This window comes from Colletes gigas, unplaced genomic scaffold, assembly GCF_013123115.1.
Source record: "Colletes gigas isolate AHSC1104 unplaced genomic scaffold, ASM1312311v1 Colletes_gigas_Sc00011, whole genome shotgun sequence".
NCBI classification, from domain to species: Eukaryota; Metazoa; Arthropoda; class Insecta; order Hymenoptera; family Colletidae; genus Colletes; species Colletes gigas.
This window is the reverse complement of record NW_025106640.1, coordinates 7,824,530-7,841,560: the sequence shown is the minus strand read 5'-3', so window position 1 is coordinate 7,841,560 and position 17,031 is coordinate 7,824,530. Positions and strand designations below refer to the sequence as shown.

Below are 17,031 nucleotides of genomic sequence, written 5' to 3'. Positions count from 1 at the left end.
AAGAAATATTTATATACATATGTATTATGTTCTGTACAGAACTGTATTTTGTATTATAAATATTTACTTCATGTTTGAATGGTAAAAAAATAAAAATTATTCACAGAATCGCTTCTAATTAAATAATATCTGCACGTGCATGAACATTGTGTCTACGTGTAAATAACATAGTCACCTATTAACGTTCTATATTCCGTAGATGTAATAATTTTTGTCAAAAGGAATTCGAGAAATTTTCTTATCACGGACCGTTCTAGTGATTTCCAAGAAATTGAAAGAGAGTTGGTTCTACTGAAATGCGTATAACCGGCGGCGCAATGTTCGCTGCCAAAAGGGGCAGACGAGTGATGTGAAAATTGTCAAATATTTTGTGCGAGGTGGTGTCCCGCGGTGAACTTGATAGTGTTATAAAAGATCGTCGCGATGTCCAGTACCCTGGAAAATAAGATTTTGAATTTACAAGAGCGTCTCAGAGCGGAAAATGAATCGAGAGACAGGGACAGACAGAGTGGCGAGGTTGGATCAGGAACGGGCCTTCAGTCGTCATCCACGGGAACTGTCTCGACTTCTGCCTCACGACGTGAGTTCGTTTTAAATATTGTTCGCGAGCGTAAAGAAATTTTTCTTTACCTTTTTCTCGGAAGGTTTCTAACGTAATCGCAACATTTACCACTTGTCGTACAGGTTATGTTGACCATCACAATTTATTCTGTTGATTCTATATATCATACACTTTTCGTTTCCTTGTTTAACGCGTAGTTTGTTTTGTTCGAATTGTTTGCGTATCAAACATTATACAGGACGATATTTTTATATTTTGGTCGATAAATCGGGTTTCATAATAAACGGAAATCCGTTTAAACGAATCATATAAACAAAAACAGTGCACTTATTTCTTTTTAAAGAAATGGTTTCTTTGTTTAAACGGTTCTAAGTTATTTTTTTATTTCCAAAACTGCTATTTGTTTTTGGTAGTTTGAGTACGTTTTGTATTTGTAATGAAAGTTGAAAATTGTTTTAATAATAACGGAAGTGAAATTGGACGCAAGAATGATACCTGACCTTCTTGATACAGCTCCGATCCCAACTTTGAAAGTCTCACAGATACCTCCAAAGAAACAAGACAGCGAATTTGAGTCGAAATTACAAGAAATCATGAAGATGAATGGTATTTTGAATATCAATGGACAGAGATATCAAACTGAAATGAAAGACTTGGAACACCTTGGTGAATTGGGAAACGGTACCTGTGGACACGTTGTTAAAATGAGGCATAAACCTAGTGGTGTACTCATAGCTGTAAAACAAATGAGACGTTCTGGTAACGCGGAAGAAAATAAAAGGATAATTATGGATCTTGATGTCGTATTAAAATCGCATGATTGTCCATACATTGTGCAATGTTTGGGATGCTTTATCACAGAGTCGGATGTGTGGATTTGTATGGAATTAATGGCAACTTGTTTGGATAAATTATTGAAGAAAACTAGGCAAGCAATGCCGGAAGAATTTTTAGGAAAAGTTACAGTAGCAGTAAGTGATAGCAAATGTTGTAAATTTATCTTTAATTCTATCAGGAATAACGATTACATGGAAAATTATAATTTCGTAGACAGTAAAGGCATTGTCATACCTGAAAGAAAAGCACGGTGTAATTCATAGAGATGTGAAACCTAGTAATATTCTTCTTGACGAAAGGGGAGGAGTTAAATTATGTGATTTTGGTATATCCGGTAGACTAGTTGATAGTAAAGCAAAAACTAGAAGTGCAGGATGCGCTGCTTACATGGCTGTAAGTATACTCGTTTAATATCACATTATAAATTTAAGCTATTTTATGTAACATTTTCTTCAAACTTTGTATAGCCTGAAAGAATAGATCCTCCGGATCCAACAAAGCCAGATTATGACATAAGAGCAGATGTATGGAGTTTGGGTATTACTTTAGTAGAATTAGCTACTGGAGTGTTCCCCTATCGAGATTGTAAGACTGATTTTGAGGTAAATAATATGTACATAATAGCACTTTGTTTGCTCAAGATAGCTGTTACATCGTTATTAAAATTTATAGGTACTGAGCAGAGTAGTACAAGATGACCCTCCATCCCTTCCATCAGATGCACTATTTTCTAAGGAATTTAGAAGTTTTGTGTGTTGTTGCCTTACAAAAAATTATAAACATCGTCCGAAATATCACAAACTCATGGAGCATTCTTTCATACGAAAATACGACGTACCTCAAGATGACGAAACAAACTCTTCTGTTCTAAATTCTGGCTGCCAATGGTTTGGCAGAGTTATGCGACAATTAGAACCAAGGTAAATTGTTATTAACCATACTTATAGTAAGCACTAAAATGTAGTTTTCAGGTATTACATAGGATACTGTTGAACAAAAAACAAAAATATATACGACATCATGAAATATGGTAGACACATTAGAAAAGACCATTATATAGAAGTGAATAGAGTTTTAAACATGGCATGAAATTCCCAACTAATATCATAATGATTTGGTTTGGTTTGAGAATAACTGGGTATTGTTTATTTTTTTTTTTTTTTTTATATTAGTTTTAAAAAATGTTAACACACTTCAGTATTCATGGTTAATGGGTAGGTATTAAAAACGGTTCGAAAAATTATGAGTTTTAAAGTTGGGTTTTTGTTGGATATTAGTTTTTTACATATTTATCTTTTATTAATTATCAAATGACATTTAAAAAACCTGTCCATACATCTCGATTAAAAGTTTGCGTGCGTGTTGAATTGTGTTGCAGCGTTGAGCTTGAGGGAGGCAGCGCAGCATAGCATCCCCTCTCTCCCTCGCCCTCGCCCCTTCTTCCATTTTCCTTAAAAATCTATCCAAAAATTCCAAAAAACTTAAAAAAAATAAACCTCACAAAATATCCAAAAATCTGCCCGATTTTCATTTCAAGTTGTTTGGTTTGTGCACGCGCCTGTTACACACCCCACCTTTCAACCCCCACTCATGGTAAGCATTGTTTTTATTTATTTGAATATTTGTTTATTTGTCTTTATATTATGTAGCGACTTGCCGGTCATGTGGCACAAATAATTTTTCCCTGTGCACACTCCATTCATCGAAAAAAAAAGAAACTATAATTCATTTTATGTTTATATACTTTTATCCTTCTTTTAAGCCATTAGAAAGTTTCAATTGTACGTTATTAGTTGTGTTTTTAGCATGTAACATTTTACATTTTTTTTAGTTCCGAACACAGATAGTGTCTATGATTTGTTACCTTAGAAAAGAATTCCTCTATCCTCGTCTGTGTTGCATGATATTTGATTAACGCTCTAACTTCTATTAACTCTCTGCAGACTCAGATTTTTTGCAGAAACATCGTGGCACATTTCTCTTAGGTGGCAGTTGCAATCGCAAATGAATCGTGCCACTATACGGGCGTCAATAATTTCCGATCGACGATACAAATATTAAACTATACAATTATAGTTTAATATCGTGCAATTCAGTTTCAGATTGGCAGGATGGCAGCAGCGAGTTACTGGTCATGTATCTCTAAAACAAACAGCTCATCTCAGGGCTCAATCTGAAGTACCAGCTTTCTTACGAAGCAATGTCACCAAAGACTCACAGAATTCCAGTTTTCTGCCATTTCATCAACGATCAAATAGTGAGAATGGTGCAAATTATGTATCTTATAGTCCATACGTGCTTAGACGAAAGGAAATCTCCAGGCCGTTTTCTCCCCCTACGTCCAATGATGTGGACATATCGGAAACGAATTTTCAACGATCGTATTCACCGTATAGACAACATGTCGAACAAAATAGGGACTATTCTTCGAATCACTGTTCGACTAATGGACAAGGTAGACAAGAAGGAAGACCGTTTTCTCCTTATCGACAGGATGCCAATATAGATACTGGGAGTAGACTGTATTCACCATACCACGGACGCTTTACAGAAGATCGAGACACCAGCAAAGAACGATGGCAAGGTGTTTCTAGATCATTGAGTCCGTTTGCTCGTGACTATTCGCCATGGAGGCGAGAAAACGTTGATCCTCCGAACGTAGTACAACCAACAGAAAGTGGTCGTTATTCACCATTTCTTCAACAACGACTAGGACAAACTCCACCTGTGCCTCAAACTCATCCGCAATCGCAAGATATTTATGGTAGCCCTATGATTAGTCGTAAAAGGTAATAGTCAACGAGAAGATGATGTTACCAAACATAATTAATATTGTACATTAACTTCAACTTATTCGTTTAAATACAGGTTTCCTTCTGAACCTCCTCCACAAGGATCTCATGGTTCTACCAGTCCCGAATTATTAATTTCCCGTTTTGCACATCAAATGAAGCAAGATCCCCCGTCTGCTATGCCACCAACTCAGGGTGGATCAAAAGAATCCGCTAAAAAACGTTTCGCTTCTTACGTTCGACTTAGGCTTGGAAGTGAACGAGCACCTTCGCCGGAACCACCGCCAAGACTAAGTCGCGGTGAATCCCCGCTTGCTATTAGAAGGAATTTAGTGGATCAAGCATCGCCTTCTTTCGCGCGAAGGTAGTATCGCTTCGGTTTGTTTCGAGGATGCATGCGTAGAATAAAATTTATTTGAAATGTTCCTTTGAAGGTACGCATCGTCTTCACCGCCGCAACCTCCGCCAAGGAGATTGTCGGAAAGCAATTCTGTGCCTGGTAGTCCTCAACATGTACGAGCTCGTCTACGTTACACCCCCGAACCTCAGAGAAGACCTCCGCCACCATAACCCACCGTTACGATTAAATCATATTCCTTGTTGGTGCCATATGCGATAAAAGTAACTGAATTAATCATATGTACCACGTAGAATGGTGTTGTAATCAACGATGGTCGTGCACATAGAGTGGTCTGTGCACAGTGTACTTGAAAACGATTCTAAACCAAAAAATAGTTGTTTGTAATACTCGGTGACACCGTGAACTATAATGTACGTATTTTAAACAAAGAGACTCGGATACGTACCGTGTACGATATTATTACCGAACATGGAGAGTTGTTCGTTAAAAAAGGGAACGAAAAGTTAGGCTCCTAGATTCGAGAGGACGGTCTTTGGGATTAAATAATCGCACGACTTTCTTTCGTGGCTGTAACGTAATGCGTTGAACTACTTTGTCAATAATTCTCTTGTCGACGTGTATTTATATAGGATGCAATCACCGATGCAATACGATGCTCAACTTTTTATATTGCTTGTAAAGATATAAATAAATGTAGTATGTTCGACGTTTTTCTAAAAAAAACACACAGGGAAAAAAAAACAAAAAAAAAAAAGATGAAGAAAATCGTTAATAGGAGATGCGGCATCGTACTGAATGCGTAAACCGTTCCTATCACTCTTCGTTTACGCTTCTTTTTTTATCGAGAGACATAAGCGAGAGAATATTTCGAACGAAACTCGCATAGGAGCTCTCTCTTCCTCGGGCGGCCTTGCAGTAATCTCTGCAACTCGACTTAGCAATGGCGACATTTTTCACGTTTCATTATCGTTTGTAATAATACCAAACGCATACGGCGATCGCAGTCAGGAGTCGATCGAACGGAAACCAAATCGTAAGAATTATAAACGACGTCTCCATGAGGAAAGCACAATATTCACGTCTCCTAGATTCTACGAATTTCAACAAATGTATATTATTTAAATAAGAGGCGTGTTTGGGCTAGAACGTTGTAATTATTATTTTTAATTAACATTTATTCATTAACATTGTTCAGTCTACACCCGTAATCACCTTTGTCGTTTATTTGACAAAAGGATCTGTTGCAATGTAAATAAACTTATATTTATACGATCCCCTTACTTTTTTTTTTTTTCACTTACGTACTCCACGTAAGATAAATCTTGGAATTCGAAGATATCTTGACGATATCTATGACTATTTCATGCAGTCGCAACCGCTTATTAGTTACCTGCAATGTATTTTTATCGTGTGCTGCCACGTAATCCTAAGCAATTTCTTTTTCTCGAATGCTCATGCGCGCAACCATTGTTGCATTGGAATGGTTTCGTTTAGCAGTAGCAAGTTCATTTATTTGATATATCATCGGAACTACGAAACGATAATATTAACCATTCCGTTTGAACTAGCAATCAGCTATATCGTCATTTTAAACAAATGCAAATATTAAATTACATTCAATATTAAAACAACGTTACATATACATTAGTTTTAGTTTTTTGTGCGTGAATGCATACATTAAAACGAGAACGATGAATTTATGCATACATTTGTAAATTCAACTGCAGCTTTGAACAAAATCACAGCCACACCAAGATAATTTCTAATTCTTTATCGACTTTCAATTGTGAATAAGTTCTAATCGAGAAGAAAATTAATATACATCGTGAAGAACGAACAAATAAATGTAATATAAAGGAAGGCGAGCAAACCGGAAAGAGCATTCCTCCATTCTAGTCGAGAGTAATGAATTACAGAAGAATTCATTATCTTTTTTGCTTTGAATGTATAGGTGCACAAGGCTTGCAATCGCGTATTATATAGATATGTATATTATGCCTTTCTCACATAATTGAGCTACATTATTGTTTCTCGTAAATGATATTGTATACCGAAAACATCGTTTAACCTTGCGAAACTAACAAAGAGTATATGATTTTCGAGTAAAAGGGCTCGTCGAAGATCATTTTAAAAATAAATTCTTCGCTCGAATCGGCCCGTCCCTGAGCAATCAATATGGCCTCCAGGTCTATGCGGGGCACGCCAGCGTAGTGTAGATATATTTCCGAAAATCTTTGGAACAAATGGTTTCTGTGATAATATAATTAGTCAGGTTGCTGGAAAGTGCACGGAGAGATATTTTCACGGTGCCCGTTTGGCTGTTAGTCACAGTATTCAGTCAGAAAGAAATACGGAAGGCGTGTTGCGCTACCGTTGTAGCTACTCGCACTGTGCGGAAGACATCGTTGACGTTGGAATACATTTTAGTAGCCGTTCGACGTGTGGAAATTAATTCAATGTCTGCCTAAAGTTTGCGATGGGGTCGCCTTTCAAGTGTAAAGATTTCTAGTTTCCGCTTAGAAGATTAGTATTATTATGTCAGAAGTTAAAAGCAAGGAAACTGCCACGATGGAGGGTTGTCAAGAAGGGGGCGAAGAGGAAGGTACGATGGTTGCCGAGAGGGTCGAAGATAAGGTCAGTATTCAACAGATCCTCGAGGGCATGACGAATGAATTTAACAAGAGCGTGAGCCCGACAAAAAATGCTGAAATTAATCGATCGGAGATGTCGGATCACGAGGAAGTTGAAAAACCGGTGGTGGCTCCTGACGAAGTTCCAGCAATCGAGTTGGAACCCGTCGAAAATAAAGATGAGGAGGTAGTTCCTACGAAACAAAATACTAGCCCTAGTCCGGTAACAATAGACGAAAATCATAAAGAGGATGAGAATATTGGTAAACAAGAAATTTCGAAAAAAGATAGCAATGGAATACCGCGTATCGTTCTTACGTTTAGGACAATCGACGAGAATACCGATCACGGTAAAAAAACGAAGATATCAAGCTGTTCCTCCAACCTTACTTTAGTTCCTGATGAATTGGTAAATTGTGATCAGATTGGCGGTGTTTCTGTAAAGATCGAGAACTCTGATGAGAATTCTGATATTATTGAGAAGTCGGACTCAGAGGAAGGCAAAGTGGAAGAACCACCCAAAGATACTGAAAACAAAGAACCAAAGATGGACACAGAAGACACAAATGTAACAAAAGATGATACTGAGGTAGTGGCAGAAGTGAAAACCGTAGTTTCTGAGGAAAAAGCAAAAGCTGATGAAGCAGATGTAACTGTAGAACCTGCAGAACCTGCAGAACCTGTAGAACCTGTAGAACAGGTGGATCAAGCGGACAACACAGTCCCCATTACTAGGAAGAGAAGAATAGGACGACCTAGATTAAGAGCACTTAGGTTTTTTATTTTCCTTCATCTCAAATATATAAAGTATTATGTGGTGATATTTGTAAACATTCCATGACATTTTTAGTGACCAGACAGAGGAATCTCCAGGTCCTAAGCGTTCAGCAAGGAGATTGTGCAAAGAATCATTGAAGAGTACAGTATTAGAGAGTGCAATGGCAAGAAAAGAAAAGTCTAATTACACGGAGGAAAATTTGCAGTTTAAAAAACAAAGGAAATATAATAAACCAGGGAGGCCGAAGAAAGTGATCCAAGGAAAAGATCAGAATAAGCAAGCACAAACCAAGCCTCCCGATATACGTCAGGAAGCAGAGACTTCCATTACAGATGGAAACAGCAGTCTTTCTGAGGTAAACACAGCATTAGAATGTTCTAGAAATTCATCTATGTCAGAGAGTAATGCAAACGAAGCAATCTTGGATGAATCTCAAAATTTTTCATCCGACTTTGATGGTATGCCAAAATTGTCCCCTATGATAAAAAGCTCAGAATCACAAACAAAACTGAGTAACTCAATTGGCAGCCCCACGAGCGATGATGCACCACTAACAGATATTGAAAAGCCATTTTTAAAACCTGCCACTGGTAGACCTAAGCGAGAGAGAGGTCGACCTAGAGGAAGTCAGGGTGCAAGGAAAATAGCAAAGGCAGATTTATTTGAAGGTACACAAAAGTAGGAGTGAATTTGTATTATTATATTGTGATATATAAAAATATTCCTTTTAGATGGATCTGCATCGATAGCAGAGACAGGCAAAAACAATGATTATCCTGAAGGTAATAGTTCATATATTTTTTTATACGCATATCTTAAATAGAAGGGTTGTCTTCATTTGTACATACTTTGTAGAAGGCACTGTACCTGCTAAAAGGACAAGGAGAAGCATGGCTCCAAGTCCCAGTCCTGCAGAAGGACAAGCTTCAAAGCCAGAGTCAACAGCAATTATGAGTGAAGTTAGTATAATTGCATATATGTTTATTTATTTAATATGCTTGTTATATTTCCTATTTATGATATTTATATCTTTCAGCCATATGGTCAATCGATGCTATGTTTGTGTCAAATACGATCGCAACTCTATGTAACGATAACGGGTTCTGGAGCACCGTTGTATTGTACCGCGATAGATTCTATCGACAATAGATTGGTAGGATGCTGCAACGAGGTGGATAGCAACGACGTTGCAATGAGAAGACCTAGTACACGCGTTCCGTTTATAATTTTGTGTCGAATGCACAAGGAGAGACTGCTCAGACACAATTGTTGCCCTTCCTGTGGACTGTTTTGTTCCCAAGGAAGGTTCGTGCAGTGCGTTAATGGTCACCAGTATCACCGTGAATGTGAAGTTTATCCAAATAAAAAAGGGGTATGTCCACATTGTGGAAGCGAAAGTACCGCGTACGATGTAATGATTACCATGAGCGGTCTACGAAAACCTGTGTTCATTCCTACTCGTAAAAAATTTTCGAAACTGCCCTCCGCAAAAATAAGTCTGCCCGGGAAAGGTGACAACACAAAATTGGCAGAGCGTCCCCCAAGCCCTTTGATTCAACCCGATGTTATTAAAATACCCGAACCATCTGTTCATTCCGAGAGACCAGAACGTTACACTATCATGAGTCTTTACACATCTGTAAAAAATGGCGATTTAGAGAAGTTGGTTAATGTTTTAGGTAGACTATCATATTGACTTTACTTCCATTTTTAGCCGACGACGTATTAACGAATTAATAAATTCTGATGTTTCAGCATGTGGCTACAATGCAAACCATACATTCCGCGATTATGCTCATAGAACTGGACTCCATATAGCCGCGGATAAGGGCCACTTATCCTGTGTACATGTATTGGTACAAGCTGGTGCTCAATTAGACGTGATGGATAGAAATCAGTTAACTCCTCTGATGCTAGCCGCTAGCAAGGGTAAAGCTGACGTAGTAAAATACTTAATAAGAATAGGTGCTGATGTTACATTGAAAGGAGAAGATGGTATGACCGCTTTGCATATGGCTGCCAAATCTGGCCATTTGGAAGTTTGTCGGATAATTTTGACGGAATGTAAAGCGCCAAGAACATTAGTAGGTAATGAATTTTGATCGTACTATATACTGCTTGATTTAGTTTAACGATATATATCACAATAATTAACGTTAACCGGTTAGATTCGGTGGATGATGGCGGTTGGACGAGTTTAATTTGGGCATGTGAATTTTGTCATGCCGATGTAGCACGATTTTTGATTGACAAAAAATGCGATCCTTTAATCCGTGACGCGGAACAGAATATAGCATTGCATTGGAGTGCTTTCAGCGGAAGTTCCGAAATTACAGAAATGCTTCTTAACGAAGGTTGTGATGTGAATGCTGTTAACGTCCACGGCGACACGCCTTTGTAAGTTACATAACGTTTCCATTTTTTTTTTCTGTAATATGTGTAAAAACCTTAACTCTACCATCTTTCATATGTGATAGGCATATAGCTGCGAGACAAGATCAGTATGCTGTTAGCGTTCTGTTATTAGCTCGAGGTGCCAAGATAGGTGAAGTTAATACCGCTGGAGAAACAGCAGTACATTGTTGCACGAACGATGGAGATACTATGTCTGCTTTAAGATTAAATGCCAAAGTTAATGAACTTTCTGAACATATGTGGGAAAAAACAGTAAAAATTTTAACTAAGTGACTATCAAGTTTAATGTATCTTTATCTTTGACCGAGCAACGTTTGTAAACTGTACTTAATCATTTACATTTACAGTGATATCTCACGCGGTAAAGAAACAAATCCGATTCAATGCGTTAATGGATATGATTCCGAGGATAAGCCTACAGATTTCCTGTACGTGACTGAGAATTGTTTTACTAGTAGTATAAATGTTGATCGCACTATAACGTCTTTACAGTCTTGTCGATGTGAAGATAATTGCAGTTCGGAAAAGTGTTTGTGTGGAAATATAAGTTTAAGGTGTTGGTACGACGAAGAAGGGAAACTAATTCCAGAATTTAATTATACAGGTACATTAAATCCTTACCTCGAGTATTAAACTCAATACGTTTACAAATATGAATTAATATTTTTCATTCAGACCCTCCGATGTTATTCGAGTGCAATCCAGCGTGCGACTGTAATCGCATAACGTGTAACAACAGAGTTGTTCAACACGGTTTGACGCAAAGATTCCAATTATTTAGAACGCAAGGAAAAGGTTGGGGTCTTCGGACATTGCGACACATTCCCAAAGGTTCCTATGTATGCGAATATGTGGGCGAGATCATTTCCGATTCTGAAGCTGATCATCGAGAAGACGATTCATACCTTTTCGATTTAGATAATAGAGTAAGTATCGAGTATCTTACGTACACATTGGTTTATTGAACACAGTGCAAATTCTTTCTATTCATACAGGATGGCGAAACCTATTGTATCGATGCGAGACGATATGGAAATATTGCTCGTTTTATAAACCATTCTTGTGCGCCTAATCTCTTGCCAGTGCGAGTGTTCGTTGAGCATCAAGACTTGCACTTTCCTAGGATAGCATTTTTCGCGAATCGCGAGATCGAGGCAGACGAAGAGCTCGGGTATGTTACAAAAAAAAAGAAAAAAACAACTGATGCGCGAGAATCACAATACTTGTACACGTTAGAAAATGGCGTCACATGCTAATTTTCTTTAGTTAATAAACCATTTCACGTTTGGTTTTGGTGGGTCAATCGTTATCGCTGGTAGTTACAGTTTCTTCGCCTTGTTCTCTCTTAAAATCCTAGTTGGCATTCCGTGTCGGGGATGGACTTAAAATCGTTATTGTATTTTACCTTTTTCACTGATTAGTTTCGAGGATGGTAAGTTTGGAAGTTCGTGTTTATTTTGAACAGAGAAGAATGTATTGTCGGGACGTCTACTTTTCGAGCAATCGTCACAAGGAACAGTTGTTAATGCTAACATCGATTTTCATTAACTTCATTCAATTTATCATCGAAGATCAATCGGAATTTTTGCCTTCAGCTTCGATTATGGGGAGAAATTCTGGATAATAAAATGCAAGTCATTCACGTGTACCTGTGGAGCCGATAACTGCCGATACTCCGAGAAGACTATACAAGTTACATTGGACAACTACCGTAGAAAAATACAGCAAGAAGAAATGCTGGCAGCTCAATAGTCGTAAAACAATTTAGCTAATTTTATGTTAGTCTATCTTAATTATCACTTTAATGTTCTTCCTTCTTTTTACGCGAGGGTTTTTAATTGAGAATTTTCCAAATCTCGATTGGTGCGATCTTCGTAAGTGGATCGTAAATGTTGAAAGAGTACAAGTACAAAATGGTGGTGGGATTTAGATACGTTGCGAGGATTATTTAAAAGAATCTGACATTTTGTTATTTTAACTAAGAAGGAATTACGCTTTGTCTCTTCGAGTTCGCGAAGTCAAATGATTATACCTCTCTATTCTGTCGATTATTTTCCTAAGACGAATAGATTGTACGAGATGTGCCACTTTAAAACTTTTCTTTTCTGTTTTTTTTTTTAGAAAAGTAAACGATGTGCATAATATAAAACTGTTATATAGTTTTTCGTACGCGATGTACAGACTGTAAAGAAGTGTGTGTTAAATGTAACTACTATAGTTTTGCAAATGAAGCGAGTGTTAGGTAAAAGGGTAAAAGTAAACTAATCGATATAATCGAGTGCAAGTACAGTATGTTCGAAGCTTGTAACGAATTTCATATTACGAATAAAGTTACGAGTTTGTATGTTCGCTTATTCAGTTTTAGAGGGTGAATCGTTTACGAGTGTTCGATTTAATGCGAACAGTTTAGAATATAAGAGTACACCCTTTTGTACAAACTATTGATTTTTTTGTATAATAAAAGAGATGTAGTTCTTTTTAATATAATACCGTAGTTGCTTTGAATATACCTGGTTCAACAAACAGGTTCAAATTATTACTGTAACCCGATGTTGCATGCATTTTTATTGTTCCATGTCATTTGCCACTAGTGCTAGCAACGGTAAACCGATGCCCAAGGAAACTGACCTTCTGCATTTCGGGAATTCGAGAAAGAAGGCGAATGTGAGCCTTCCTTCTCGTTCTCGAAATAGCTGATATCTTCAATGACCTTTCAATGTACTTTTTCGGCCCATTTTTATGGGGTGTCGAGACTCCATTTCTTTCTTGCTTTCGAAACAGCTGAGGTACGATTTGTGTCAACCTGCGTATGATTTTGAGTCTCTACTGCCCAGGAATTTTTATTTTACCAACCCATGTATACCTATTACGCATAAACGAGGTAAAGAATAGACCTATCGTTGGTGGGATGAACGCTATCGCTGTACCACGAGTGTCTTATATGAGATATACTCTTCCAAAGCGGAACAAAATGTTAAAAAGATCATGCATCAAGTTGTAACAATGACCAGCTTATGGTCACTGGTGGTCAACAGTGTGGTTGACATCAGCGAAGATTCAGAAATGGTCAAGAGGTGGAACCGATCGAAATAGTTTCTTTGTACGCGAGATAGTCTTAACCGGTAACCTCAGCATTGGCTCTGACTGGTCTCCCCACCCTTTCCTTATCTTATCTTGGACATATAAGCGGAGTCACTGCGAAGCATTGTTCAGTCGCGTCGCGAATTCGGGAGTTGGCAAATAGCCAAACGCGAACCGGGGACCACTGCTGACCTCTGATGGCCGCTGCTGACCACTACTGGCCAGCGCTGACCATGGCTGACCACCACTGACCAATACTGACCACTACTGACCAGTCACGGCTAGCGTTCCTGCCACTACTGACCACTTACTGACCAGAGCTGACCACTACTGACCAGTGCCGGACGGTGATGACTACGGTAAGAACTGTTTAAAACTTCTCTCCCCTCTTCCATTCTATCGTTTGATACCAATTTCGCTTAAATGAACTGATTTTGCCCTGCTTGTCTAACTGCTGTTGCTATAATATGAATATTTTCTTACTTTACAGCTGTTCCAGTGGTAACTATCCCGTGTACTGACAACAAGTAGTAAGTCCACTCCACTCATCTATATTTTATTATTTTTATTTGTTTGTTCGATGTGAATTCAACTGTATTTATCTATCTGATTTGTATTTGATTATTATGTATGTCATTTTTCTCTGTTACTACTTGTACATTGTTCGTCGAATTTATGTTATTGCTTTGATATGTGTAATATTTCAGGATATAATAATGTAATATTGTCTTCCATCGTATACTACATTTGTTTCTATACAATTTCGTGAATTGTTATTCTTACGATCTTGCTCGAATTCGCTTTATATTCTGCGGAGGTACTTTGTTCGATTCTTCCATTTCGTTTGATTGTTTGGGGTTGATTCAAATCGATGTCTCGATCCAAGTTTCTTTCATTTCAACGAATTGGTCGTTTCGATATTTCTAACATTCTGTCGATGGACATACCATATTCGTTTCGATGACTGATCGATAGAAGATTTTTAGTTCTACGTTTCAGCTTAAATTCTTCTAACTTGTCAATATACTTTGTTCAATTTCCTTTAGCTAGGTGATAGATCATTTTTAAGTGTATATTAAATTTATTACCATATCTCACTAATACAAATATTAGTTCTGATTTCAGTTCAACATTTAGATCAATCGAGGGAGAACGCCACAATCGTCGGTGGGATTTTTAATTCCAAGTTGATTAGTCTTAAGCTTCCCCGCGAGTATTAAAATGAACGTCGAAGCCTTCTTTATTACACGTGGATCCGTGCTGTACCAAGCAATTATTCAATAAGTAGCTTCTCTCTTGTTCGTTCCCTCGTTCCTTGCTTCGATCGCATCATCGATTGGATCGTGTGATCGGCTGTGTATCTGGTCCGAAAGATCAAATCGCCTTCCCTTAGGTAGCTAGATCCAGGGAAAATGGTACTCTGCTGGAAGGTGTGGAGATTCCGTATCCTGCGGAATCGCATACCTTCCAGCGGAAGTCGACACTGAAACAGAGGTACTCTCTCTATGTCAGACAACTTGAGTCGGGTCCTTCGGGCTCCCGGCGGGTTGCGTTGGAGCAATGGAGACCTTAGATTCGGAGTCGCAGCCGTCCATTATCCCATAGAGATCTAGTTAGCAAGGGCAGTAGGTTCGATCCTCGGATCCGCTGCACGGTTCAGCGTCGCGACGCGTCGCGTGTCCCTCGAATTAACTTCATCCCTCTTTCTAACCAAATAATTGCTTGGTACAATCAAATCAGAACATCCGAGGAACTTTGTTTCCTTCTATCGTCCGAATTTTAGCTTCGACTTGACCAGACTCGAGCTTCGACGTTAATTTTAAGTCCCTGTTGCATATCGCCAAGTAATTATTTAACAAGTAGCTTCTCTCGACTCGTTCTCTGGTTCCTAGCTTCGATCACCGCTGTTTCATCGATCGAAACATGTGATCGGCCGTCCAGTTTGTCCGAAAGATCTAGTCGCCTACCCATGATAGATCGATTGCTAGAAATAGGAATCAATCTACCAAGGGCAGTGTTGATTCGATCCGAAGATCTGCTGCACGGTTCAGCATCGCGTCGCGTCTCCCATAATTTAGCTTCGACCCTTTTTTAAACGAAATAATTACTTGGTAGCTAAGCTTAGCTAAAAGGGAGATCGATGGAACTTTGATTCCATCTATCTCCCTTTGGGTCTCCGCTCGCAGCAACCTCCTCGTGGTGAGACCTGGGTAATATTGTTTAACGTTTAATTAATAATCGTAACGCTCTTACGTGGGTAATGCAATTATTAATTAAAATTCTAAACAATATTAGCAAATTGGCTGCGATCCGCTTGGCATAGATCATCATGAATATAGAGCTTCTTCGCTAGGTTAGTTTTAATTCTCATCGATTCATCAAAGATTCTAGAGACGAGGTATACGAGTAGATCTTTCGCCCCCATTTTTATCGAGTCTCGAAACCTCATTATCATTTTCCTGTCACAGATTTAGAAATGAATTTCAATCCTTGCATAATCAACTCACATGTAATTACGCACACGATACTAATTTAGTGAACATTGGACTGTGTAGGTAATAAGTTTTCTATGTTTGTTACCTTCGGTGGTTCTGTTGCACAAAGTTCGCGGAATCGCCGCTACGGAAGTGCAGCGTGCGCTGCAACACTGTTCGTTTCCGGAGTCGGTACTTCAGTACGCATTCACGGTCGTTCGACTGCCGGTCATACTTCGGTTTCAATAGAGTGCATACGAACGATACGAAAGATACGAAAGATACGAAAGTGTACGAACTAGGTGACCTGTTACATTTCTGTAATTCTGAACCAGATCTGAAACATATTTTAACAAGTAGATTCGAAATGCAATGCTTATGGCGTCGGTTGCGTGCAGCGTTGCGTCGAAAGAATCTTCGCAAGGACAATCGGGAAATAGTTTGTGCGTGCCATCAATGTTTGTAATATTCGTCCGATATTTGTGACATACCCGCTTCTCGTGTGTGTAAATCGGTCGTCGAGTCGTATGAACATATTCGTGCTCCTTTGTCCTTGAAAGAATCTCGCGCACAATATCACGATTCCACCACTCACCAGCACTAGACACCGATTAGACTCGAATTTCGCCGATTGAAACAGCGTGTTGTGCTCGCCCTTGAAACGACGAAAGATGAGATTACGCGATTATAAAAATATTTAACGACCGCGTAAAAATTGTACGAAAAAGACGATCGAGGAGAATGACCAGTCCGCGCGGTGATTGGCGGAGGGGGAACGGAACTGTAGGCGTAGGGGGCGCTGCATCGTACGGTGATTGGTCGTGGCGGTCGGGGTAGTCGAAATTCAAGCGAAGAAGCGGCAGTTAGTGTAGCGACCGTCGAGCGCTTGCAAGCGCTATACGTAGCTGCGTAGAATCATAGTGTCGTTTCGTTTTTTCGTTTAATCGTTCCGCGTTCCAACTCCCGCGCGAGTATTTTAACACGTTCGCGTCCCTTTCTCGCCTCTTTTTTTCGGTTTCTCGTCACTGTTCGCGCGCGGCTCCACGCTCTCGCGTTTTCACGTTTTAAACGCGGAGAACAGGGCCGAGTATATCGCGTCGA

At 38.9% G+C, this 17,031-nt stretch overlaps 2 protein-coding genes across 5 annotated transcripts; both read left to right on the top strand.

Annotated features, from left to right (window-relative positions):
• Positions 1-307: 307 nt before the first annotated feature.
• On the top strand, positions 308-5,005 carry LOC122398265 (dual specificity mitogen-activated protein kinase kinase 7-like). Of its 2 annotated transcripts, XM_043397977.1 has the most exons (9): positions 308-580; positions 1,076-1,533; positions 1,613-1,792; positions 1,867-2,001; positions 2,072-2,319; positions 3,496-3,854; positions 3,951-4,188; positions 4,268-4,555; positions 4,626-5,005. In XM_043397977.1, the coding sequence occupies exons 1-9, from the start codon at positions 424-426 to the stop codon at positions 4,759-4,761; spliced, it is 2,199 nt and encodes a 732-aa protein (XP_043253912.1). In that variant the 5' UTR covers positions 308-423; the 3' UTR covers positions 4,762-5,005. The 2 variants fall into 2 exon arrangements, with proteins under 2 accessions (XP_043253912.1, XP_043253911.1); XM_043397976.1 differs by having other exon boundaries at positions 3,496-4,188.
• A 1,778-nt stretch (positions 5,006-6,783) lies between these two features.
• Positions 6,784-12,562, top strand: LOC122398129 (histone-lysine N-methyltransferase EHMT1). 3 transcript variants are annotated; one of them, XM_043397759.1, is made up of 13 exons: positions 6,784-7,956; positions 8,033-8,628; positions 8,692-8,742; positions 8,816-8,919; positions 8,997-9,639; positions 9,716-10,048; positions 10,129-10,357; positions 10,438-10,644; positions 10,723-10,803; positions 10,868-10,979; positions 11,051-11,301; positions 11,371-11,546; positions 11,971-12,562. In XM_043397759.1, the coding sequence occupies exons 1-10, from the start codon at positions 7,088-7,090 to the stop codon at positions 10,920-10,922; spliced, it is 3,168 nt and encodes a 1,055-aa protein (XP_043253694.1). In that variant the 5' UTR covers positions 6,784-7,087; the 3' UTR covers positions 10,923-10,979; positions 11,051-11,301; positions 11,371-11,546; positions 11,971-12,562. The 3 variants fall into 3 exon arrangements, with proteins under 3 accessions (XP_043253694.1, XP_043253695.1, XP_043253696.1); XM_043397760.1 differs by having other exon boundaries at positions 10,438-10,627; positions 10,723-10,979; XM_043397761.1 differs by lacking the exons at positions 11,051-11,301; positions 11,371-11,546; positions 11,971-12,562 and having other exon boundaries at positions 10,438-10,627; positions 10,868-10,894.
• The last annotated feature ends 4,469 nt before the right edge of the window (positions 12,563-17,031 follow it).

Bases quoted from the DNA above. Each gene is read 5' to 3' on its own strand.
- LOC122398265 (XM_043397976.1), top strand. From the start codon at position 424: ATGTCCAGTACCCTGGAAAATAAGATTTTGAATTTACAAGAGCGTCTC. The intron at 2,320-3,495 runs GTAAATTGTTAT...CGTGCAATTCAG, and splicing joins ATGCGACAATTAGAACCAAG to TTTCAGATTGGCAGGATGGC. The intron at 4,189-4,267 runs GTAATAGTCAAC...GTTTAAATACAG, and splicing joins CCTATGATTAGTCGTAAAAG to GTTTCCTTCTGAACCTCCTC.
- LOC122398129 (XM_043397759.1), top strand. From the start codon at position 7,088: ATGTCAGAAGTTAAAAGCAAGGAAACTGCCACGATGGAGGGTTGTCAA. The intron at 8,629-8,691 runs GTACACAAAAGT...TATTCCTTTTAG, and splicing joins AAAGGCAGATTTATTTGAAG to ATGGATCTGCATCGATAGCA. The intron at 8,920-8,996 runs GTTAGTATAATT...TATATCTTTCAG, and splicing joins CAACAGCAATTATGAGTGAA to CCATATGGTCAATCGATGCT.